Here is a 27,043-nt window from a genome sequence, read left to right as displayed (position 1 = left end):
GTAGAAGCTATTTCCCTACTAACTTTATATACAGATGAGATATTCCCCAGCTAGAGTGGGATTCAAAAGCTGGATGAGTATCAAGGTAATTACCACTGAGACAATGAACCCTAAGTATTCAGCCAATCATTTATCCATCCCACCATTTGAAACTAACTCATGATTATCCTGGTGAAGGCAGTAAACCCTAAAAGGGCCATCCTCAGAGCTCTTTCCTAGAAGTAACCTCAATAGACCTGATTTGGAGTCAGGGTAGACCTGTTTATGATTACTCTGCAGATATAGTTTACTCTTGAGGCCATGCGTGGGACCATTTCTGCAATAATGTGAAAAGTTCTTCAAAGTTTTGAAGACGGAAGAGTACAACATACAAACTTACTGCTCCCAAAACTACATCTTTCTTTTTTTTCTTTTGCATAGCCATCTGGAGACTGTCTTATATGATGCAAAGTGACAGTGATCTCAATTAAGGCTAACATTGTTTTGATATTGTAACCAGTATTGCCCAGGCCATCTAAGCTGCACTACAGCACAACTGCATGTACATGATGTTAGAAAGTCGGCAACAAAGAGACCATTTTTACATGTTTATTATAAAAAAAATAAGTCTTTAAATTAATAAATTTAAACAAACATGAACAATGGCCCCACAAATTTGGGTCCGTGACATCAAACACAAAATTGAAGCGCCAATTATTTACATTTATCATGGTACATTACCCCATACATTTACATAAAGTGTACGCACAAAGAGAGCAAACATTAAGAAACTTGAGATCATTTTTTGTGTCAGAAAAGACATGGTTATTGTCACATTTTTCTCCTCCCTCCCAACTAGGGCTAATGCATTTTAGGACGGAATAACGTTTGCCTGACACGCACAAATGCAATCCCCTACTCTGTAAATGATTCAAGGCGGAAAATCTGAAATGCATGGTTGTTGTTTTTTTCACATATTCTAGGATTCTTCTAAATTGTCAAACCAATTTTGAAAGCATACTTCCAAAGAATGGTAAAGATGAATCCATCTCTTAAAACTCAAACTTAAAACCAGTGAAGTCCAATGTTACTTATTCAGCTGACTTCAGTGATGGGTGGATAAAAACAAAAGCAGTTTTCATGCAATACCTCCTGGATTACATCATGGGTTGGTGCTACAGCTCAATAATCCTAGAAAGCACCATGATGAAACAGAGCGCAAGATGGGGGACCTGAGATTTCTTGCATAATTGTGGGACTCACAGATACCGCAGGACTGATATTAAAAGTAAAATTCAAGAAAGCGGCTTGAAATAGGAAATGGTAACTTTGCAGTACAAGAATATTGACGGATAAGACTTGAAAGGTAAATTGTGGCAATCTATGGACGGACATTGTCTAAAATCAGTGCTGTATTTTAATGTAAAGATGTAAATTTGGCTTATAAGTGTAAGTGCAAAGTAAGTATGAAATGCAAACATTCTCACTTTTTATGGTGGCATATATCAACAGTTTTGATAAAATGTGGACCGTTATTCTTCAGATTTCTCTTTTCTGCCTTCCCTATATCTTTCTCCTGGCTGGCAGGAGTATACAAATAGAAGTAGCAAAAGCAAATCCTTTAGGTAATCTAGGTAACTAACATGAAAATAAAAAGGATTCTAAACAATAAATATGAAAAAAGCTATCAATTTTCATACAATCACATAAATCAAGGCACAACCACCATAATATATATATATATATAAAATTTAAAAAAACATAATAATACACATCAATATAGAAGAATTGGAATGATACCAAAAGAGGCTGGAAGAGTAAAGAATGGAAGAATTTATGGCATAACTTGGGCTTATGGCATAACTTCTCAGGATTTAAGATGATGCAGCTATTTTCTGATTTTTATTACTGGTTTTGCCACTTTTACATAAATAACTGGGTTTTTCACCTGTGACTCAATGAGATGATCATATGAATTACAAACACTATCAAATTTGAGCCTAGGACACTGGTGATATATGCACATTTGTTGCATATAAATGCACGTTTAAGCCTTTTTTGAATTATATATTATGATGGTTGTGCATTATTATGGCTGTGCATTCCTTAATTTTTATGAAAACTGTCCTTTTAGACCATTTACTTTTTTTCTTTTTTGGTGCTCCTACCTTGTGTGCCCCAACAGATGCAATTACCATTTTGCATGAACAGGGCAGCATGGGTATATTTAAGCTTCGGCACATGCACATGCAACAAAACTGAGTTTCTGGTACTGCATGCCAAAGTTGAAAATTAAAGGTGGCAATGGCATATATAAAGGGGATCACACACAGTGCTCTCTCTCAGTATGTAGGAGAGTGCCAAAATTGTAGTAGGTGAAAAGGGCTCAAATCAGTTTTAAATAGCCTGTAAAGCATTTCATTAAAAAGTGTTGCAGTTAATTGTAAAACTGGGATTGAAGCCAAAAATAAAATTTACTCAGGAGCTACTCTAAAATTTTTCTGATAATTGTCTGAACACTCTATTGCATTTGTAAACAGCAGCGTGTCTAAGTGGGGACTGCAGAAGAAGTTACATTTGGAGGGAGTGTTCCTTGTAGTCTTTCCTGGGGCACAAATCAACAGTAAGCTCAGGAATAACACTTAATATTTAAATAAATTCAACAAGTATATCTACCCATGTAAGAATTCCTTATTCACCTGGCTTTACTGAATATGATCCTGGAAAGATTCTTTATTTACTGATTTATCCCTGAAAAAAAAAGTTACAGGGACAAACAGTGATAGGGATGCTGGTTTTTAATAACTCGCTTTCTTGGGAAATGTTAGTTATTCAGACACATCCTTATTTTTTATCATATGGTTTTGCTGTCCCTTGATAATCAGCATCCAGGAACCATACATAATACCGTAATGCTCTTGCAACCGTTTGCACTGAGGAAAACCTGGGAAGCAGAGACAGGGAGAAAAGAAAGAGCAGCAGCATTTAAGGAAAGATTTGGAGCAAAGCTTGAGTGAGGATTTTGTGGTCAGGTTGATTTTTGGCACTACTAAGGCAGCATCATTAGTCCATACTCTTGGGAATATGATTTTAAAGATGCCCTGAATTTCAAAGCTCTCCACTCACAGAAACCAGCTGTATCAATTCCACTCAACTAATGGTGATGGTATTCCAACAATGCTAAAAGCCTGCCTCAGAGGGACATGTTGCCCATTGGAGAGTGGAATGGTAGGACAAGCCCCTAATATGTAGGCAGCCCTGGGAAATATATTGCAGGTACACTGATCATACTGTGTGTTAATTTCCACACAGCTGATAGACATTCAGAAAGATCACATGACCTTCTGTAATACATACTGTGAGACGCTGACTTAGGTCTTCCATTTCTTGAACAGTCTGAAAACTGAGGCTGGCAAATCCTCCATGCTGTGGTTTCAACTGTTTGGTTGCCTGGCCTACGACACCAACCAGATGGGACTCAAAGCAACAAAGTAAGTAGCTTATACAAAACTGAGGAAGCTTATACAAAACTGAGGAAGCCAAATTTGTTCAGTTTTCCCTTTGAAGCTGTTAAAATCTATTCATTAGTCTTTATTTGTTAGGTGAAAAGTCTCTCTAGGAAGCCTTACAGTGTCAATTTTTATTAATTTTATATTAGATCCTGATTAAACTTTTTAAGCTGATATTGGCTATGGAGCTATGAAGACCAATGGGCCAACATTTAAAGCATATCTCAACTTTTAGGTTGCCATGATGTGACACAAACTTCAGCCTTGTGCCTAGACATTATTACAGCATAGAATTTGGGGGTGGGGATGTTTACCCTTTAGATACAAAAAGGTGCCAGGGGATGATAACTATTGGCTGCTTGCAATGAACATCCTAGGTACTGCAGCCATCAAGAACTCAATGGGCCAGGGGCCTCCAAGTGATGCTTTCAGCCACCACTGCAGCTTCTTGGAGACATCTACATTAACACACTTAAGCAGAAACACAGCCATGCTGCCCACTTGGGTGACCATGGGCCAGTCACTCTCTTTTGACCTAACCTTCCTCAAAGGGCTGTTATGAAGATAAAATGGAGGGAAGAACTATATACACCACCCTGAGCTTTCTGGAGTCAGTGGATAAAATTAACTATCTATCTAACTTAACTAACTAATCACATGGACCTGAACTAAAATGGAGAGAAATGTAGCCATTTCAGAGCTATTAGAAAGTGTTTCCAAAGCTATCCCAATAACTCAACTGTTTTATCTGCAGTTCCATTGATCAAAAGGAGATTTCTTTCTGTAATATGAATTTCTAATGATAGAAGATTTAGATTATCAGCATCTGGTCACCAATGTTATTTAGGCATTAGCTTTAGAGCAAACAATAGAGTTGCAAGTACATATTATCCACCTTTTGTCTCCAATGGGAGATATCTTTGTTCCCTCCCCCATTTTACCATCACAACCATCACCCTGTGAGATAGATTAGGTTCAAAGAGACTGACTAGTTCAAGGTCATTCAGTGAGCTTCCATGGCAGAGTAGAGATTTGAATCTGGTTCTCTGGCTCTCTTAACCCAGGGGTGTGCTTCCTTCATGGAAACCTGTGTGTGTTCAGCCTTCTGTGTATGATATCCTGTCTTACAAGACTGTTTGTTCAGAGCCCCCCCTCCCACACTTTAACTTTCTCTAACCCTTCTCTTTTCTAGCCATTCTCAAATGTAAACAGTAAAATAGTCACACGTCAGTTAACAATTCTAGTTCTTGCTGTTCAAATATTAACCATCAAGGCAGAGGCATTCTGTTACGTTTGTTACATCTGGGAGACATGCATAGCATGGCTTCCATGTGCTTCTTCTTAAGTATTTTGAGAGCAATGAACATTTAAAAAAAATAAATGTGTCCAAATGCCAAAAAAACTCAATCTTGGCAGAAAGTAGCAATTGTCCTTGCATTCTTATTCTTCTGTTAAGTTGATCACAATGTTGTGGTCTCTAAGCTCCTTCAAAAGCCTTTGTTCAGCAGCAATATCATGGTACCCATTCTGTGTGAAATAAAAATCATACAGAATTCAGTGATTATGGGAAAGAGCAAACTGGGGGGAGGGGGTCCCTACCACTGAGAAATCCAAAGAAAATTAGATGTCCCCAATTCACAGCATTTTATGGGTGCATTCACCACAAAATCACCTGTCATTGTGTTTCTGAGGCCCGAGACTGACAGAAGGCAATTGAGTGCAGTCTGCTCAATTATTGGCATGTCTGTGGCAGGACCAGATAAGGGTAACCTGTCATAATGATTTGTGCAGAGGTTTCTGTACCTGGAAGCATATGCAAATATGCAGCAGGGTCATGTATGCAAGTTGTTTCTCAGTTAATCTTTCAATCACAAATGATATTTTGTGCTCTGACAGGACACAGAGGCAACTAAAAACTGAACTTCAGTGTGGGGAATGATTCAGCAAAACTGTAAGTTATGCAGGTCTGTATGTAGCAGGAGTGTGGGTCTTCTTGAAGATCAAGGTCAGCACAATTACATAAGAACATGTGTGCCTACAAGGGTTACACAAATGGACAATGAATCAAGAAATCCCGGTGCAAATTCTGTTTCTGCCACAAGCTCAGAGTCCCTCAGCTTCTAGGTCTCAGTCCCTGAACTGACAATTGGAAAAGAGGAATACTGACCAACTTTACAGGGTTATTTTAAAGATTACAAGATGACAATGAATGCAAAGTGCTTAGACCCCTCCAAAATACTGTATAAATGCTTACTGTTATTAAAATTTCCCAAATGGCAAAAAGGGGGAGCCCAGTTGCATAGAGTCACCCTTCAAATTTTTCTCAAACTATGCCAATGGTGCCTGGTTGGCAGCCGTGCTGAAATGGAGGATATCTTAGCGTTTAGAATACTGCAGCAGCTCTGAGATGTGTTTGTGTGTGTTTGAAAGTTCTTTTCACACTGGGGAATACATAGCACGTGCACATTCCATAGTTTTAGGCATACAATTAAAACATCTCATAGTCATACAGTAATGAATAAAGTGGCCTGAAGAATATAATGGATCAATTAGTTGAAAAAATAAATGCAGTTGAAGTGAGAAATGATGAAAGATCCCTGGATCAGGAACATGCCATCCACTTTAGCTTGATGCCTCACCTTTCTCACTAGTTTTCTGGACACTGGGATGGAAATTTCCCAGTAATTTAACATTTGCTAATTATTCCTTCTGGCTGCAGATTTCCAACTCCCCCAATGCTGCCCCATGTCCCTCAGGAGCACTATTTTGGGGGACATTTAAAACTGCAACGGGAGATAGGAGGAGGGGAGTCCTGCTACAGGTTTTCCATTACCCAGAAAAGAAAGGAGCATACTACCTGAATCATCAGAGACATGGTATCATTGCCATAATAGTGTAAGACGCTGTTTCGGTCACTGAAGTTATACTTGAAGCCTGCCAGATGGACGTCACTGCATACATGTAATGCAAAAGCAATGGCAATCAGCCCTGTTGTGGGATGCTTTGGCTTCTAAAAACAAACACAAAAGTACAAACCTTATAAAGGGAGCCTTTGATCTGTAAATATTCCCAAACAAGCAAAATTATTTATCTTATGCAAATTTTGTCAAGCTGTACTTCTTATATCAAACTATATTTTATTTTTAAATGTCTTGGCTATATAAACAAAACTAAATGCACAGTTTTAACTCACTGGATGCTCCAATTAAACTACCACCGGGGAAAGAAAGGACCAAACAGTCACTCCATTACCAGCTTTACATTTAACAGGACAACCAGCGCACAGACAACTACATTCATAATCTAAAATACCAAAAATGGACAGTGAGAACTAAAATGAAGTGGATTTGTTTTTTCCACCAGAATTAACACAGACAAAAAAATGCCCACAAATACAAGGAGCACAACCTTTAAAAAACTTTAAACTCATACTATTTCAGGAAATGTCATTACTTTCTAGAACAAATGGATTAAGGACAGCAAGGCTCCTCCAGAGAAATTTTGGGAAGGGAATGGGTTGGCCATGAGAGCCTATGGTTGGTCCATAAAAACCTCAGGGCAGCTGTGGAGTACCATTGTACCACAAACAATTATGCCCTCCTAAACTGACTGACTTCAACTGATTTAGAAAGTATTTGAAAAATGATATTCAAGGTGGCAGAGTAATGTGGGGCTAGCCCGGGTCTCTTAAATATCTCATGCTGCGTTTGTGTGTGATCTTTGAAACTTTCTAAATGGTCCATCAATAAAATGAATAAAACTCAATTCTGTCTCCTTCTTCTGACTGATCCTAGAAAGGCTGTAGAAACCCTGAACCAGAGCCTGGAGGCAGTTTTAGATGTGCACTAATAAACTGAAGCTTAATCCTGACAAGATAAGTGAGCATAAAGTTTAACCCAGGATTTAAAGTATCATCTGTTATGGAGCAGTTGCACTCCCCTTCAAGTGACTGGTCTGTAAGCTGGGGTGCTCTTGGCCCCAGGTCTACTGCTGAATAAACAGGCGGTTTATCCAGCTGTGGCTTTTCCTGAGCCAGAAAGGTCTGGCATCTGTGGTACTTGCCCTGGTTACATTTAGATTATTGCAATGCACTCTATGTAGGCCTACCCCTGAAAAGTGTTCAGAAACCTCAACTGGGGCAGAATGGTGCAACCAGAATGTTGACCGGAGTGGACTGTATTGAGTCGTTGATTAAATTCCTGGAAAATCTAGGTCTGAATTCTCTCAATTCTCTCTTCTATAAAAGCTCCAAATGCCCTTGATATATTACTTGCTTTCCAAAGGAGTGAAAAGAACCTTTTGTTCTAGATATCTTGCTATATAATAAAAAACCCCACAACATTACAGAAACTTAATAACAAGAGAAATAAACTTTGCCAGGCTAGAGATACCAACAAGGTCAAATTCAAACATGCAATATTCCAGTGCACTACAGGTCTTTGCAGAGATTTCCAGGGAAGTCAGCTGAATGGCAACAACAGTGAAGTGTTAAGGTTTAAAATTAAGGTTTCAGAAAAGGAGGGGGCACTGCAACTGGCCATCTCATCTCGTCACACCAAAGTAAATCTAAAACTGCTAGATCGAAACCTGAAAAAAATGGCTTTTTAACTAGCAAATGCAACTGTAAACACGCATGTAGCAATGGAGTTAATATGTCACATACTGGGAATTCTTTTAACACAAAAACTATGGGTGGTCTGTAGTATGCTTTTGCTTAGACATACAGTTCTATATAGGCAAATGCTGCCATATCCTTCACACAACTCGTTTCTGTCTGGTCTTCAAAGGCAAGATTTTTGAAGTGATTAGTAGTTGCAGGAAGAGCCTCTTGTGGCGCAGAGTGGTAAGGCAGCCGTCTGAAAGCTTTGCCCATAAGGCTGGGAGTTCAATCCCAGCAGCCGGCTCAAGGTTGACTCAGCCTTCCATCCTTCCGAGGTCGGTAAAATGAGTACCCAGCTTGCTGGGGGGTAAACGGTCATGACTGGGGAAGGCACTGGCAAACCACCCCGTATTGAGTCTGCCATGAAAACGCTGGAGGGCGTCACCCCAAGGGTCAGACATGACTCGGTGCTTGCACAGGGGATACCTTTACCTTTACCTTAGTAGTTGCAGGTCCCTTCAAAAGTTTCCCTGTAAAGAAATCTTCGTGCTTTCCCTCCCCGCCACCACCACAGCAGCCAAAACTGACGAATACAAGCTTCTTAATTATACTTGATAATTAAAGCCTCATGCAAGAGAGTCAAAACATTATTTTTCCCCAGCCAACCATAACAGCAACACTTTTATAGCAAACACACCAGACTACTTTCTCAAGGGAATTTAGTCATTTTCTTGGACTTCAGTTCTGCCCAGGCAAGGTAGATCTCTAAAAAGCAGCCACTCTTCCCACCCACATTTCAGAAACCTGCTCTCCAGGGAAGGCTGCCAGGGCACATCCTTACAGAACTGCAGATGAATGTTTAAGATCTAGCAGCAGTGTGCATCTGCACAACATCTGTTGAGGCTGCTGGTAGGATTTTTATGAGGGTTGCAAACTCTAAGAAATCTGTCCTCTAATGTAAAACAGTGGAAAGGGAATTAAGAGCACAACTGCTTTTTTATTTCTTTTTTAAGGTTCTATTCATTCTGGCATGTTCCTGTGAGAGGCAACTGAAAAGAAAATATTCCAAATGGCCCTTCAATAACATATAATTTAAATAACCAAGAGCCATCTCATGCGCCTTTCAATAATTCAGAAAGGTACCTGTGCAAAGGTTTCTGATAAGGAGACTACATAGTTAATTCTTCTATGAAAAGGCCACTGATTCCTCAGTTACAATTATTTGATGCCCTTACACTCATTGTGGGTTGCTTTGTTTTTTTGTGTGTGTGTTTTTAGTTTTAATTCAGTGCTCACTTCTCGTATGTTCTGCTTGATGAAATTTTGAAATCAATTTTTAAAAACAGAATTCCTCAGCTAAAAGCTAAGCAAACCACTCAAAGACCTCTTGTCAGTGAAAAATGCTCACTGGGTGCGCTTGGGTGCACAACTAAGACAAGCTTTAGTGTTTTTTGTTGGCTTTAGCAGTTGATCTTGGGAGAGCTTTCGCAACAAACGTAATCTGTTATAAGGGGGCAACAGCTTCACAATGTGAGTGTAGCAGCATAAATGAATGATTCAGTGAGCTAGATAACCATCTGTGGTTTTAAAAATAGGGACCAGAGAAGCGCATTTTAGAATCGAATGAGGACAGTCTTGGTGGTTAAAAGTTGATTTATCCCAGGCTGCCGATGTGCTACAGAATGACTAACAGAGGCATATGCAGGCAATCTAGAAGGCATCTAAAGGTAAAGGTAAAGGTAAAGGTATCCCCTGTGCAAGCACCGAGTCATGTCTGACCCTTGGGGTGACGCCCTCTAGCGTTTTCATGGCAGAATCAATGGGGTGGTTTGCCAGTGCCTTCCCCAGTCATTACCGTTTACCTCCCAGCAAGCTGGGTACTCATTTTACCAACCTCGGAAGGATGGAAGGCTGAGTCAACCTTGAGCCGGCTGCTGGGATCGAACTCCCAGCCTCATGGGCAGAGCTTTCAGACTGCATATCTGCTGCCTTTCCACTCTGCGCCACCAGAGGCTCAGGAGGCATCTACTAAGCTGCTAACTTTGTGATTTTGTATATAAAGTGACTAGATTGTTAGAACAGCCAACTCATTTGTATTTATGGAATCAGTGTACCATTCTCCTTAAAAACTCATTGTACATTTGCTGGTGGCTCTATTAGACATGTCACACATTGTAGATGGAGCAAAACAACAGGGAGAATAAAGTTGTAATTTTACCCTGGACACTTCATTAAAACATCCTTTCACTTTAGTAGGGAACTGTTGCAATTTTGAGTAATGTAAATCTATAACAGGCAAATCGAGGCATGTCTCTAGTGAATGACTGTCTTCAGAGTAACTTGATAGGAGCAATGTAACAGAATACTTACTTCTTGTTTCCCAAACTTTGTGGGCAAATGAAGCCATTCGTGCGCTGCTCTTCTGGTAATGGCTGGATCAAGTATTCTGATTTGGTTTGCTTTGTATATCATTTTCATTGCTGGTTTCCTCCAAAAGGCATTTGTTCTCTGTTAAATACACAGCTTTCCATTAAAATTATGAAGCTGCTAAGTAATGCAGCTGAGAGGTAAAGTCTTAGTCTCTCTTTTACACACACATGCATGCATGTATACACTCATACATCTACCCACTCATTGGAAGAGACTTTGCAAAGGAAAGAAAGCTCATAGAATAAATTGCACTGACTCAAAATGCTTATTCTGTGCTCCTTTTTCTTTGGGTCCAGAAGAGCAACAAGACAGAGAACTGAAACACATTCTGATGATTTTCGCAAGGGAAAATTAATCCAATCATCAATTCATTGAATGTGAAAAAGCAATAATCAATGCTTCTTAATGGTCATGTTATAGGAAAGTGGCAGAACAAAGCTGTCTAGAAAGGGAAGGCAATGCCCGAGAAAGAGGTGAAAATACCTCAGAATTGTGAAGAAACATAAGAATGACTTTTTAAAGGGTCATACCTTGGGGAAAGCTCCTTAGATCTAAACATAGATGCCCCAGAGTCAACCAAAGAAATCCTTTATCACGGTGACACAATTACAGCAATCTAGCACATCTCATGTAACTTCACTACCTGTTTACCTAGGGGGAAGGGGGATTATCACAGGGCCACAGCCTTGGCTGATACTGAGATAGCCAAGCTGATCAATCAGGCTCTACTATTGTTATCCGGAAGGAAAACATGTTCCTATTTGCTCATGTATTTGGTTCAAAGGAGGGAAGAAATCATTTCAGTGATTTAGTAATCAACTTATTTGTTCAGCTTGGTGAAAAGGCTGACGCATACAACCCAGCTCCCTTTCTTGGACTGCACATGAAAGTGCCAGGCAGGGAGGGGCAAGCATTTCCCACTGGCCTCAGTATCAAATCCTGGGATGTGGTTGGCTGTGGGTGTCAGAGTGGCTACTGGTCTCTGCTGTGGTATTTCATCCAGGCAGCCAATGGCAGGGATTTTATACCCCACTCCTCACTACCCAAAGGAGTCCCAAAGTAGCTTACAAACACCTTTCCCTGCTGCTTTCCATTCCTTCATCTCTTGCAAAACAAATCACCCTCATTGTATATCAGATACTGTGTGCCAGGGTGGCAGCTGGCAGTATTACTACAGGACAGTAGAGGAGAAGGATGGAGGAGAAGAGAGGGATGGACAAGCAGCTGATGATATTACTGTTCTTACCTGTAGTTGTATTGTAAGAAAGAGACAAGGTTGTATGACCAAATAAAAGGAGCTGAGGAAACTGTATCTCATGTCAGTCCTAAAAGCACTGGATGATGATGATACATTATAGGATGTTTTCCTTGAAATAAAATTTCCATATTAAGAAAGCTGATGGCTTCTCTAACTAGGCAACTCTGTATGTAGCTGGAGTGTGCTGTCCCTCTGGGGCCCCTAATGGCAGTCGTACTGTTGTGAGGTCCTTAAAAACCACTCCCCCACAGCAGTCTTCTCATGGTCTCTACCAATGCATATGACTCACACAGACCATAAGGTTCGGCTTACATGATCTGCCCATCAATTCTCATTTTATTAGTTATATTTTGTACCCCTAAAGCGGGCCAAGAACTTAAGAGGCGACCATTGGAAGCAAAAGCACGGCAAGTGAAACTGACTCACAATTAAACGCTGGCCGCTTAACAGGTCCCACAGCCATTTTAAGTCATGAGGCTTGAAGACGACTAGAACTGCAGTCGTGTTAGGATCATAGTGCACTGGATCTGAGAAAACAGACTCGGGATAAAAAAGCCGGAACGTTGTCCTCCTCCCCACATCTTCTTCATAGCCAATAACAGGACCGTTATTCATTCTGATGGGACAAAGATATATATATTTTAAGAAGCTAGTTACAGCAGTGATATAAATCTCATTTTACTGCAATACAACTTAGTTTAACAAACTACAGCACATTCCTCTACAGGAGCTTATAAGCACAAAACTAATAAACCATGTCAGAATTCGCCCTTCTGTTGCTGATTGAAGTAATGTTTACATACTTGCTTCTATTCAACAAAACACAAGTAATGTGCTTTAATTTTAATTCAGCCCTTTGCTTTATTAAAAGGAAAGATTATGCACATCTAAGGGATTTCTGAAGAGATTATCCAGAAGCACACCTCCCACTTTGGAACTGTCCACACATGCTTTAAGTACAGGAGAACAATCTCTATAAGAGCAAGATCTGCAAAATCAATGAGGTACTCACCAAGTTCTCTGTTCCTTTCTCAAAGACAAAGCTATTAGTCATTTTATAATGCACGAAAAGACACGCACAAAAAATGAAGGAAGCTTCCAATCTGATCCTGTCACATAATAAACAGGCCCCCAAATAAGGATGTGTGCTTCATTCTCTTCCTACTTTAACTCCTTAGCTTCTCTCAACAAGAACAGAATAGAAATTAAAGCACTGCAACGCTTGCTGAACCGAAGCCACAGCTTGGGAAATCATGATGAACAGATTGTACTAGATACGTAAAGAAGAAATTAAATTAATCTATTTATTTAGATTTTTATACTGCCCTTCCATACGGCTCTGGGTGGTTTACATAAAACATCATGAGGTAATTACATGGAACATCACAACAAATATAAGAATCATAACATAAAATATAACATATCAACTAGGATTTTTGACTGGGCAAGCTGTAGGGACAGAACCGTATCTTTGCCATTGTCCACAATGGGCTTTCTCAGCCAGGGTTTCATGAACCCCGGGGATTTCTTGATGGCCCTGGAAGGGTTTTCTGAATGGGTGGGAGTTAATTCATTTTTAATATATTTTTAAAATGTATTAATTTATCAGGTGAGAGGACCATATAATGGTCATGTTGACCCACCCTCCTCCCAAAATGCCCAATGATGGGCTGGGAAGGGGAGGGGCCCTTGGTGGGTTTGCACACAACTATGTTTCCCAACCATATTCTGCACAATCTCACCACATCTGGGGTTTCTTGAAGCCTTAGGAATGTTTCAGAGGTTTCTTAAGCGCAAAAAAGTTGAGAAAGGCTGGTCCATATATTCATGCATTATATTTTTATAGCCATCTTTTATTTGCTTAGCCGCTTTATTAATGGACTTTCTACCTTGTGATTTAATAAACCAGGGTAATTTGTTTTATTTATACTTGTGAACTTGTGTTTTCTTTCTAGTTAAGCTTTACTCACTGGAGAGTTAAAGGTGCTAGGGCAGGAAGCACAAAGAGATAAAGCAAGCTGTTTTCCACTGGGAGGTTATGTATTTCCCCAGGGCAGGGCAAAACAGATGCACAAGTTTACTTTCCCAGAGAAGCATGAAAAACACAAGTCAATTGACTTGTATTTTCCTCCCAGTTCCTGGCATGTGCAAAACAGATGTTTGAAATAGTTGCCCTCTCCCTCAAGTTCTTCCACATACTTTGAGGCTATGCAATCCACAGTTTATTCACAGAATCATAGAGTCTGAAGGGATAGCCAAGGTCATCTAGTCCAACCCCCTGCACAATGCAGGAACTCACAACTACCTGTCCACCCACAGTGACCCCAATTTCATGCCCAAGTGATTCCCACCACCACCAAAAAATCTCCAGAATCCACCCTGGCCTGGAGGGAATTCACCTACCATCCCACAGCAGCAATTAGCAAGTCCCTGGGTATGCAAGGATGGGCCACAAGTGACAAACAATGGCACACCCCTTCCTGCACACCCATTCATAATCTGCCTAAATCCATAAAATCAGCCTTTCTGTCGGATAACTATCTAGCCCCTGCTTAAAAACCTCCGAGGAAGGAGAACCCACTACCTCTCGAGGAAGCCTGTTCCACTGAGGAACCGCTCTAACTGTCAGGGACTTCTGAATGTTTAGCAGAAAATTCTTTTGAATTAATTTCAACCCACTGGTTCTGGTCCAACCCTCTGCGGCAGCAGAAAACAACTCTGCTCCATCTTCTATATGGCAGCCCTTCAAGTATTTGAAGATGGTTATCATATCACCTGCACTACCTCATGCATTGCACTTTCTGCCTTGCTTACCTTCTACTGTGAACTTGTTGGCAGCAGATGCGGTAATCAGGTTCAATCCTGACAGTCTGCCCAGCTCTGAGCTCCCCACAGCTGTATGCCCCCAACTCTCATGCCAATGGCATTGCCTCCCTATACTGCCCTTGGCTGTGCTGTTCTGTTCTTCCCACTTTCCCACAAATGAACCATAGCCCGTTTTGCCTTTGTGCTTCCTCCTCCTCCTTTAACAGGCACCAGCCCATAAGATGCTGCAGCAGTGGGGGGATAGTCGCTGGTCACCTTTCCCCCATTTCCAACACCATCTGATAACTGGGCCTATAATGTTTCTAAAAAATCAATATAAAATGATTTCACTGAGAGAGAAACTGGCCACTCTCTTTAATGTCAAAACTCAGGACATCTCCGCCAGCCTCAAGCATTGGAACTTTTCGTGGGAAAAGTTGTGATGATAACTGAGTGGCAGAGAAACAAAGAGTAGCAAGTTTCAAGATTTATCTATTCAACTCAATCAAATTATGTTGGAAGAATATTTTCAGAGCTGGTGTAGGATAACGGTTAAGTTTCCATTCAGCTCTGCTGAACCATGAACTTGCTTACTTTTTACTTGCTTTCTCTCAGCCTCAATTTTACCACTTACTTATGAATAACAAAGGTAATAATACTGGCTTATGTTAGTAGTTCCACTTATGAAATCTTGTTGTGAAATGAGAAATTGTTTACCTGATTACCACATCATAGGAATCAATTGTCTCTCCTAGACTTTTGTTTCGAAGGACACCTCCGTTGCCAACAACAACACATTTTTTGCAGGAGGAACTGCTGGAACAAGGAGATAAGAATTTATTGAAGTTTCAAGTGTGTGAGTACATTGGGAGGGGGGGAGAATTAAATAAAATCCACTAAGCATTGCTAGCATGAATATATGAAGCAAACAGGCTGAGAAGAGATGAAAGAGGCAAAATTCTAAAGAGGGAAATAAGAATCAGTCTGTTGCTAGAGATAAAGATGGCTAGTTACAGGCAGCATATTTAAGAAACTAAGCATAAGCTTACTTGTCAAGAATTCAGTTGGGAGTCAGACTACACATTACACAAAGCCCTGATGCAGGTATCTTGCTTCCAATTGCAATTTCTGAATCTGGTTTTTAAGTTTGCAAAAAAAAGGGCTGAGTCAAAAAGCTGTATATTCCTTGCAATTGGAGCCTTGGTGTGTGTAGACCACTGCTCTATAATTGGCTTTAGTCTATGTTTTGTTTTAGGGGATATTTCTAGTTAAGAAATAAGTTATAAATTAACTGCTGTTCAGCAGCCTCCTTGCCATCAGACAGCAGCCAGAGGGAGGGGGATTAACAGGTCTGGTCACCCTTCAAAGCAGCTTCAGGGGAACTGATGCCTGGAGATCAATTGTAATTCCTGAAGATCTCCAGGCCTCCACCTGAAGGTTAACAACACAGCTGGCTGGACATGGAGGAGACATGGGGACTCGAACCCGGCTCTCGAGATTATAGTCCACCACTCTTTAACCACTATACCACGCTGGATCTCAAAATCAAGTAGGTTGAGGATGGCCAGCACTTAGGAGGGCCACAATTTAGGCATGCATGGTAGCGCCTGTTGTATTCCTGGGTGCAACGGGCTTTGCCTCTAGTACACTGAATAAAACTTTGTTTGTCTTAAGGTTGCCACTAAACTTGAACATGATTCAATTGGAAGCGTGATATCTACTAGAATCGGATTTTCCATTTATTTAATCCAGTGTGACCTAGGTGCTAATCTGGTTTTGTCATCTTGCCAAATCCTGAAGAGTCCCACAGCTGGCTATTCCAGGTACAGCCATAGGGAACCAAATGGATCTTGTTTGGTGGAAACAGCCTGCCTCTGCAACTTTCCCAAAATGGCTATGAAAGCAGTCGTGAACTGCAACAAGGAGTCTGGATGAGAACACGGATGAGCTTGCCAGCTAGGCTGCAGCACACTTGTAGTAAATTCTGAGCTCATTGATGCAGAGGGCACTTGATGAAGTGCAAAGTACTGGGCACATTGACCCATTATGCACGGGGGGAATAACACACATTCGGGGTGGAATGGCGGCGACTAAAATCACCGATAACACACGGTGCCAGCTGCAACCAGCTGCAGCTTCGGTGCATGCCGCCGAAAAAGCCACATAAGCGAAACGCGGAAGAAAGCGCAGCTTCCGGGTGACCGGGGCGCAACCAGAATTGGTGCCGGGATCGCCGCGTGCATAATCGGTTACTCTGGGTTTTGCTGCCATCACGCCCCACCCCGGGCATAACCGGTGTGCGTCGCGTCTTCCCCCTCCGCGTTTTCCACGTGACCTGAAATCGCCGTTTCGGCGGCTGTGCATAATGGGCCTTCGTCTCCCAGAGTAAAATAGGGTGAAAGGGGAAACAAACATGGAAAACTTATCCCCATGCTTCTATCCCTACCCTCAGTTCAGGGGAATAGTACAACTTGTATAGCATAGGTGTCAAGGGTGGGCTTCTTCAAGGTGGACTATAAATAAAGAAAATAAAAGTCCTTGTTCTGCTGGAACAGATCCTGGGGCCAATCAGGTATATAAGGAAACTTCTGCTGTATCTATAGGGCCTAACTTTCAAGTTGGTAGGCTGGTAGAATTAACGGGGCAGATTGACAGAAACAGAATGGAATGTACTTTGCTATTATATCTCCTGCACCCTTTGAATGGGACTTTTTCCATTTTTGCAATTCTGTTATTAAATACCATATGCACATTATCTTTAATATGTTTTATACTTATGTTCAGAGATCACCTCATAATGTCCTTGCACACATTAAGCCTTGCCTCTTGTTAATTAACTAGAGGAAAGTCCGTTGCATCCAGTGAAACAATGGGAACTAGGATACACATCTGCACTGTGGACTTCCGGGGGGCTAGCTACATGGCAAAAGCTCCTGCCTACCCCTTGATTCTTGAAGCCCCACCTTCAAACCTCAAGGAACATTCCTGACCCAGGGGTCACCAACCTCCAGATACGGCCTGGAAATATCCTAGAATTAGAGGTCATCTTCAGACTACAGAGATCAGCTCCCCAGGGGGAAAAGGCTATTTGTCTACAATGACAACTCATCTCCAGGCTCCCTACTTTGCTGAGGGAGATGAAGGGTGGGATGAGGCTGAGAATAGAGGAACTTACCAGCAGCAGTGCCTTTCAGAGAGGCCAGCATGAATTCTACCCAGCAAGAAGCAGGAAGAGAAAGAAGAGGACAGATAAGCCCCATGATTGGCCCTCATTGGCACAGTGTTCTCTCCCTATTGGCTGCACACTCCCAGGGAGGACCAATCAGGTAGGGGTTGAGTTGTCTGCATGCAATTTGAACCAATTGGCCCTCATTAGCAGATTGCAATTTGCACCGATTGGCCCTCGCTGACAGAGTGATAGCTCTCTATTGACAGCAAACTCACAAGACGAATCAGGTGGGGAGTGAATTGGCGGCACACAACTTCAACTTTTAGTTATATTGATGATGCTGATGAAGCAATTCTGATTCTATCAAAGGTCTAAACCAGGGGTAGTCAAACTGCGGCCCTCCAGGTGTCCATGGAGGGCTCATGGGAATGGTAGTCCATGGACATCTGGATGGCCGCAGTTCGACTACCCCAGTCAAAACATTCCCCTTTATGTTCTTATTCTTCCTCAACCCGAGCAGTGAAGAGCCCTTCCCCCTGTTCTCCTACCATGTATTCCGAGGTCCATTTCATTCCTCCTATAAGCACCTCTCCAAAGGCACCTATTGTTGGGACAAGCCAAGACTCTAAGCTTCTTTTAGCACTCTTTTTGACCTAGTCAAGGTTTCAGTGATATGCTTATGTCTATAACTGGTATGCATGGACTGTATTATAAGCAAAGTAATAATTCAGAACTGACTGTTCTTTTCAGAAACAGACCATGTGCAGTATGTACAAACCATTTCTGTGTAAATGTAACTTGATGTTTTACTAGCCAGTATAAATATACCAGATGTGACCTACATATTTGTAGTTGAAGCACAGTGTTCTTATGTTGTATTGTTGAGAAACACAGATTGGTTGTCTGAATAGCACTGTACGTTGCCAAAAGCAGGTATGAGCAACTACTACACGGCAGCTTCTCAAAGCAAATTGTAATGGTTAGACTGCAGCATGTAACCTGTCTAGGCCCCAAATGACATAACAAAAACACAGCCTTCTTCCTATCCATTCTATAGCAACAGCAAAACAAAGCTGTGTTGACTCAGATTCTTTGTTCAAAGCCTGCAACTTAAGAATAACCTACCAGGATTTGTTAAAAACAAATAATTTCTTCTGCAAAAAATCTGACTAGTGAAATCAGTATCAATTTGCATGTGCAATTCATCTCAACTCTGTGATAAGCAATTGTGATATCATAAACTACATTTTATCGGTGTATTAATCCCAGCTAAAACAGAGGAAGTTGCACCAGCCGCAAAGACACTGAAACTCATAAAATAAGTAAGATAAGACAAACTGCCTCACCTATCATCTTCACCAAACAGCTCACAGTTCTGCAGTTTTGAAAGTGCCAGTTGAAAATACCTTTCTGTAAAACATATTTAAAACTTAAAAAAATATTAAAACCAGCCTGCTGTGGATTAAAGTCAACAAAAATTCCTTGATTACAGTTACTTAAATACAGAAGTTGAAAGACATTCAGAACCCAGTACTAGGATTTTCCTTCCTTGTTCACAACTAAAAGTCTGCCTGAGGCTGTTTAAAGTGAGTCTATTAGAAGGCAGAGAAACAAACTCTTTCTGACTCATAGTCTGGCAATAATTTTTGGCTATTAGGAAGAATGCAAGGTTATAGAGCTTCCCATAGTTTCATATTAATTGCTGGAAAGGCCTGGAAGAATAATTGAGAAGCAAGATACGATGTTGCACATACCCAAGGCTGCTGAGCCTCATCTGCAATATATTTCTGACACTGCTTGAAGTCAGTTCTGCATTACTCTCCCCGCAGGCATGCCAGGCCTCCCACGATAACAGGAAGACTCCTGGAATTGCCTCTTGTTGCCTAATAGTGCCTTGGGCACCAGCAGAAGAAAGTGGAATGGGACAATGAATGTGTGCTTAGTAGGGGTGCCAGACACCCCGGTGGAGGATGGGTCCCCCACCACCAGGCTCAAGTGCCCTGCTGCTCATCAGCTGGCCAGTGAGGGAGGGACTTACCTGGAAAGAGAACAAGGCCCAGTCAATGTTTCAGTAAGATGCTTATGTCAATTCAACATGACCCGGAAGTGATGTTATCACATGGATGACGGTCTTTGGGCAAAAACTCTATGGTAGAAGCCAAATTTTGCCCAAATACCAGAGCATCAATCCAATGTCACTGAGTGGTGATATTACTTCTGGATCACATGAGAAATGAAATAGATACATCACCGCTACATTGGCCGGTCCTTCCTCCAGCTCCTGGCAAATCTAATACTGGAGTATTTAGATCATTTCTGTTTTAAACAAGTTTTTACTAAATCCTAGAGTGCCCCTTCTGTCAGTTCTGGTTTTAATTACAAGCGATGAAAGCATTCCAGCGCATCAGGTCCCACCCCCCAAATTCCACCTGGGAACTTAGCCTGGCTACCCTATCTCTCCCCAAAATTTTAAGGGATGGAATGTCATTTTTTACACTTTTATTTTGTGAGCTGTCTCCAACAACTATTAATTCATTAACAAATCCATTAGTCATAAGTAGGGATGGGCCCAAATCAGCTGACGAACTAAAGTTTATCATGAATTTTGGCTGGTAATTATTATTTATTTATTCTATGGCAGAATTTCACACAGGAAATATATAATAACATAACATTAACATATAATAACTAACAATAAATACGTAACCATAAAATATGTAACCAAGTTCATGCAATGGGTATACAGACAGATTTAACAATTCCACTAAATACTGTGACATAAATTTTCGATCCACTCAATTGCAGCCGAGGAATGATCAAAGTGCCCTCTCACGTCTCCCCAGAAAGCATGATGCTCACATTCCTGTGACAGATGAAAAATAGTTTGGAGGGCTGCACCGCAATCACATTCAGGTCCTGCTGTTTTGGCCAATTTAAACAACAGATATGCACATCTGCCAAAGCCTGTTTGTATTCTGTTGACCATCTTCCATGCTTAATATGAAAAGTCAAATCCTGCAGGGATGGCTAAGTTTGCTCTTCTGCATCAAATGGAGCCAACAGAAAAATGGCTAGGGCAGGCCTATGCCACTCTGTTGCCCCCAGCTGTGACCAGGAAAAAGGGGGTCTGAATTGGCCAGTTTGAGGAAATTCTGGCTTGGTTCAGGGGCTGCCTCAAACGGAATCAGAATTTTGATGTTTGCGCCGATTACTACTGAATAGGGATGCCAGTTGGATAGCTACCTAGTTTGAAGTTACGTCAAGACTTTCTCAGAGCACATGGGCTTACACCTAGATTTTTCAGCAGGCTCCAAGCTTTCTTACTGGAGTAACAAGAGTTTTGTGGGATAGATGCAGCCAGACAGGTGAATCATGCAAATTGTATGGTATCAAGTTATCCAGTGGCTCCTGCCAGTCTTGACCCTGATGTCATCTCTCAAAAGCCTAAACAGTCCTGGAAAGGGCCCGGTCTACTCCCCTGCCTTTTACAGACAGAACCTTTCTTAGCAGCAGCCATAAAAAGCACTGTAGTGCTAATCTCTAACATTTTCAAAAATTCTGCACAAGAATTAAACAACTTTATCTATATCAATGTTGCACATAAAAATTACTAACCTGCTTTCTTTATTCCATAAGGTAGCTCAATCCTGTGGCTTCCATGGAACTCTGATACTTCCAGAAATTTTTCAGCACACAGGAAGGGATATAGTTTATTTATACTTACAAAAGAAAGAGGACAATAAAGTTAGTAATTATATTTAACAAACATCTATATGACATGGGTGGACAGGTATATCAGTTGGTTAACTATCACAGGGCTTAAATCAGCAAGCATTGATTTCTCTGTACAGAAAGGAGAAGAAGAAGAAGAAGAGTTGGATCTTATATGCCGCTTTTCCCTACCCGAAGGAGGCTCAAAGCGGCTTACAGTCGCCTTCCCATTCCTCTCCCCACAACAGACACCCTGTGGGGTGGGTGAGGCTGAGAGAGCGCTGATATCACTGCCCGGTCAGAACAGTTTTATCAGTGCCGTGGTGAGCCCAAGGTCACCCAGCTGGCTGCATGTGGGGGAGCACAGAATCGAACCCGGCATGCCAGATTAGAAGTCCGCAGTCCTAACCACTACACCAAACTGGCTCTCTAAACATAGTAAAACATAGGAACAGCCCATAGGGAAGAACAAAACTTAAACTAGCAATGCTGTAGGTTAAAATGACTACTACTGTGCTAATTCACAAAACCTTTCAAGCTGTCTAAGATTCTGAAGTTGCCACTTTATCGTGATGAGACTCTTCTCTGTGGCTTACGCTATTGTGATGAAGCTCTGCTCTTGGGAGATGGTTTTCCCCTCACAATGGTAGGAAATAATGTTTCTGCTAAGAGTCTTGCAGACTTGGTGAGGAGGGCTTTAAACTAAATTCAATGGGAGAGCAAGACATAAATTCAAAACTTCGTTTGATGACAAGAACTGTACATGGGAACCCTGCAGACTTACAGAGAATGGCATATATGCAGGGAACCATTAATTTACAGGTAAATTCAAAAACTAAAACCCTGGAACACATGAATGAAGGGTTACGATGTCTCTACACTATTCTGCACAAAATATGGGAAATAAGCAGGAAGAACTAGAAGTTCTAATAAAGGGAGGGAACAATGACCTGATAGGCATTCCAGAAACTTGGTGGCATAACACTCATGACTGGAAGATTAGGATTGAGGGGTACAGTTTATTTAAAAAGTACAGACCAATAAGGGGGGAGGAGTAGCAGTATATTTTAAGAATGTGTACATGTATCTGAGCATGGAAGTTAAGCTGAGTGTTTTGGGTTAAAAAGTAATAGTGGTATTATTGTGGGGTCTGCTATAGACCACCAGGCCAGGCAGAGGACTTGGATGCGATGCTCCCAGACCAGATTACAAAGTTCTCAAAGAGATGGGACACAGCGGTCATGGGTGATTTCAGTTACCCAGATATCTGCTGCAAGACCAACTCTGCTAAAATGAAAAGTTCAATAAATTCTTGACTTGTCTTGCTGACAACTTTGTTTCCCTGAAAGTGGAGTGGGCAACTAGGGGGTCCACAATTTTATAATTCATGGGGAGGAATTGGTTGATGAGGTGAAAGTAGTGGGCACACTTGGTAGTAGTGACCATGTGAGTTTGGAATTGACAATCTTGAGGAAGAGAAGAATTGTACATAGTCAGATATAGAGGCTGGACTTCAGGAAAGCAAATTTTAACAAACTGGGTAGAATCCAATGGTCAGAAAAATGTAACGAGATTGGAGTTCAGGAGGGATAGGTTTTTAAAAGTGAAACACTGAAAGCACAACCACAAACAAGTCCCTTGAGAGGGAAAAACAAGAGGAGCCTAAAGAAGCCAGGGTAGCTCCATATACAGATGGCTGCATGTGGAAGAGTTGGGAATCAGACCTGGCTCTCCATATCAGAGGCCATCCCTCTTGACCACTACACCAATGTGATGATAAAATAGCAATAAATTACCTAAGCATGGAAGTAAAATAAAGTTAAAAAATGAAGCAAGTTTTTATTTTCTTTCTGCGCACCAGCAAAAAGGTGTATGTATAATCTACATTATACTACTCCATTGGCTTAAATAAAGCCAGAACTTATCAGGCACAGCTTTGTAATGGGTGCAAAATGCATCACAGCCACCTAATAACTGGAGCCCCCACAGTTATATCCAGTTATATCTGGAATGAGGTACACCACCTGCCAAATGAGTGTCACTTGTGGGTCCCTAATCTTCAAGTCCACCTTGTGGGCAGGTTCTGCCAATTAGGGTCTTTCTCTCTGACAGGTAGAAAGTGATAAGCTTGCACAAATGTCTTTTCACAAGTGTAGCTAAAAACCTCCCTTGCCATGTCAGCTAATTCAGAAGCCAGAGCCAAGCATGCATTTTGCCTAATGCAAACTTTACATTCTAGTGTTAAATATAGAAAAAGAAATTAATTAAATTAAAAAGACAGTCAGCCCCTTAGGAATATGGCTGCAAATTTTACTTTTACAGCTGTCTAAAAAATTGCTAATCCAGATGTAACCCTGCAAACAATAAATTAGCATTCCTTTCTCCTCTCTACTTACTTCAGTAAAGTTGAAATATTGGATTTGAAAGCACAAGTTAATAGTTCCTCCTTTCTTTCTACATCTATATGAGGAAACCTAGGGGAAAAACAAAAAAAAACATATTTACATAATTTGACCGGACTCAACAAATTTCAGAAGTTAGTAAAAACCTGCCCTAAAACAATGAAATTGGCATTTATCACATATATGCTTAGCATAGACAGATGTTTCCATTGGATATCCCTTTACTGTACAGAACAAATACCACTTAATATTTCTGATAAGGGATAGGAGGAAGAGAAGCATGTCTCATGTCTTAAATGCCACTCAGCACTTAACACCCATTCAGGGCAGCTTTCCTGCCCCTGAGTGCTTCCTCCTTCAACTGGCTTGTTTGTCTGTTCAGCGGTCAGACAATCACCTTCCATCCCCCACCCCCACCTCCTCCTTCCACTTCCCTCTGAGGCTTGGAGGCTGCAGATCCCTGCTGAGTGACAGCTACCCCTGCCAGTGAGTTCCCTAAAGCTGCCTGCAGCCTTTCCAGGTCCTGGGGGGAGGGGGTGGCTGTCCGTAGAGTTCTTCCACCTCACCCCCCCCCCACCCTAGTGCCCATTGTATTCCTGAATGCAACAGGCTTTGTCCCTAGTTATACCATATAAAATGAGTCTGCACTAATGACTTTGTACAGGTAAACGTAGTACTATGCAGCATTTTATTAAAACACATATTTACAATATTTAGATTTTTCTTTTGCTTTCATATTCCTTGTTACATAATATTAAACATATCATAAAATCTAAAAGAAATTTCCTAATCCTTTTCTTACCATGGGCTAAACAAAACAGGAGACTAATAGTACCATAAAGATTAACAAAAAATGTATGCCGGCATGAGCTTTCCTGAGTTGCTATTATATACATATAGTTTTAAACAGATGCCTTTACCAAAAGCTGCAAGCAATAGAAAGATGGTGTGGGAAAAGATACCAGTTTAACACAAGATCTAGTTGAAAGAGTAATCTCCTTTCAGAGCACTCTCAACGGCTGGCAGATAAACTAAGCAAGACAAACATAAAATCTGTGAAAGATCAGGGTGAAACATAAGCAGGTGTGATGAGAAAGTCATGGATGCATCCCTAAACTCATTAACATCTGCTAAGAATGGGCTACACAACATTTCAGGAAGTCCTCGTTAAGACCAGAGGAGCAGATAGTATTGAGCCTGAAGAACTGTTGATCTTGAAGCTATCACTGGACTCTCATTTTATTCTGCTAGTCCAAGAGCACCTTACTGACCAACAGAAGTTTCCAGTTCACAAAAGATTATACTCTGCAAAATGTTCTTGGAGTCTAAGATGCTAGTGGAATTGAATTTCGTTGTACCCATCAGGAATTACCCCCCACAGAAATGTAAAATCGCTGGTTTGCTTTGTGTGGGAGGCAAAGGCCCTCTTTCAGTTGTAGCAGCTTACTTCCATTTGCTTAAGAGGACAGTGTGCTGGGGTGGGTTATACTCCCACTTCCTTGTATTGCCTTTCAGAAAGTGCAGGCAACTGCTGCAAAAAGTGGATGGCAGGAAAGATCCGTTTCATAAACAGAGAGGAGCTTATGGTCCTCTGAAGACAGTACATTCCCATAAGAGAAGCAAGTTTTCTTTTTTACATTAGCTTTTAATTATTTCTTTTATGCATCCCGTTGAGCAATTTCTCTTGTTTATTTGCAGAGTTATACCCTGCCTTTTTACTCTGATCAGGGCCAACAGACTAACAACATGCATAATAAAAACATATTTAAAATCATTAAAAACAAACAAAACACATTTTTAAAATATTGAAAACCAAGCTAAAATACACATGCAGTACAGGACAATACATACATACAAAAACAACAGCTAAAACAGAGGGCAGGAAGGAGGGACAAATGAAGGAACACCAGACCAAAAAGAAAGAGTGTTCCCCAGCTAGAAGAAGATGCCAACAGAAAGGAACAGGCAAGTCTCTCTGAGGGGCAGAATTCCAGAATTTTGGTCCTCTTCTGGGTTGTCATCTGCCTAATCATATTGATATTTTTCTGTTAGGATTTTATTGCTAGGATTATGTTGTCTGTTTTCTTGATTGCCAATGTTTGTAAACTGCCTCACTTTAAGAGATGTGGCATATAAATAAAACAAATATTTGAAATTTATAATGAATGTCCAGAACAAGTACAAAACAGCTCAACTTATTTAGGGTTTGGTGTTTATCTGAGTGTTTCTACAAAACACCTGCCTCTCATCTTCTTCAAAGACCTCTAGTATAGAACTGGGTGTTAAATACAGAAATGGTTTTTGAGAACTCAGCCAACTATCAAACATAAATCTCTCTCTCTCTCTCTCTCTCTCTCTCTTTTGCCTTATCAACATTTCATTTGCTTTTCTAAATGACTTCACAGCATCTGTAAACCGCCCGTGGCGCCGCGGGCGCCACGGACTAAATAAAACAGTAAGGGGTCCTGGGGCGGGATGAGTCCGGGATGAGGAAGGGTCCAGATTGGACCCTTCCTCATGACAGACAATCGGAGGGACCAATCGGCAGGCGCTTCGCGCCTGCCGATTGGTCCCTCCGATTCCGAGCCCCAGGAACTGCGAGCCGCGCACAGCGCGGCTTGCAGTTGCTCCTGGCCTGACGCGGTGAGAGGCGCGAAGCGCCTCTCGCCGCGTCAGGCCAATGCCTGAGGGAGCCCCTGGAGCGCGGCTGCGCAGCTGCACGGCTGCGCGGCTGCCGGGGGCTCCCTGCCCGGCGGCCTGAAGCGGCGAGAGGCGCAAAGCGCCTCTCGCCGCGTCAGGCCGCCGCCTGTTGGAACCCCTGGACCCCTGCAAGCTACAAACAAAGAACCGCCGCTCGGGGGAGGCCCCGCCACCCAACGGAGCCCAACGAACCAGGAAGTGCGATGGCCGAAGACCAGCAGAGACCAGCCAGGACCAGCGCGAGGGCGGTGAGTGGACCTGGGGTTCTGACTCACCTTGGGAGGGAGGACCGCGGCGCCACTTTTCGGGGGGAGGGGTCTGAGAGAGGGGGTGGGTTTGGGAGCGTGTCCCTTACCTTTCCCCCTTCTCGCCTTTCAAAGCCTGCCCAAAGACTGCAGGTAGTCCCCCCCCCAAACCCACTCTCACTGCTAGCGCCCATTGCATTTAGAACTGCAATGGGCTTGATTACTAGTTCATTAC

At 41.7% G+C, this 27,043-nt stretch overlaps 1 protein-coding gene across 4 annotated transcripts in view; it reads right to left on the bottom strand.

Moving 5' to 3' along the window:
- Nucleotides 1-574: 574 nt before the first annotated feature.
- The window catches only part of ST3GAL6 (ST3 beta-galactoside alpha-2,3-sialyltransferase 6), a 56,065-nt gene continuing 29,596 nt past the window's right edge, over nt 575-27,043 (bottom strand). For 3 of the 4 annotated variants that reach the window (XM_077342041.1, XM_077342043.1, XM_077342042.1), the window contains exons 3-10: nt 23,858-23,935; nt 21,366-21,469; nt 19,097-19,160; nt 15,299-15,397; nt 12,203-12,392; nt 10,459-10,596; nt 6,346-6,498; nt 575-5,015 (exon numbers count right to left, since the gene is read on the bottom strand). In XM_077342041.1, the coding sequence (XP_077198156.1) occupies nt 4,929-5,015; nt 6,346-6,498; nt 10,459-10,596; nt 12,203-12,392; nt 15,299-15,397; nt 19,097-19,160; nt 21,366-21,469; nt 23,858-23,935 (913 nt within the window). In that variant the 3' untranslated portion in view covers nt 575-4,928. The remainder of the gene's footprint in view (nt 5,016-6,345; nt 6,499-10,458; nt 10,597-12,202; nt 12,393-15,298; nt 15,398-19,096; nt 19,161-21,365; nt 21,470-23,857; nt 23,936-27,043) is intronic. The other variant, XM_077342040.1, reaches the window with a different exon arrangement.

The sequence above is a fragment of the Paroedura picta genome, chromosome 6 (assembly GCF_049243985.1).
Source record: "Paroedura picta isolate Pp20150507F chromosome 6, Ppicta_v3.0, whole genome shotgun sequence".
Lineage (NCBI taxonomy): Eukaryota > Metazoa > Chordata > Lepidosauria > Squamata > Gekkonidae > Paroedura > Paroedura picta.
The sequence above is the reverse complement of the archived record's forward strand: the minus strand, read 5'-3'. Positions and strand labels throughout refer to the sequence as shown.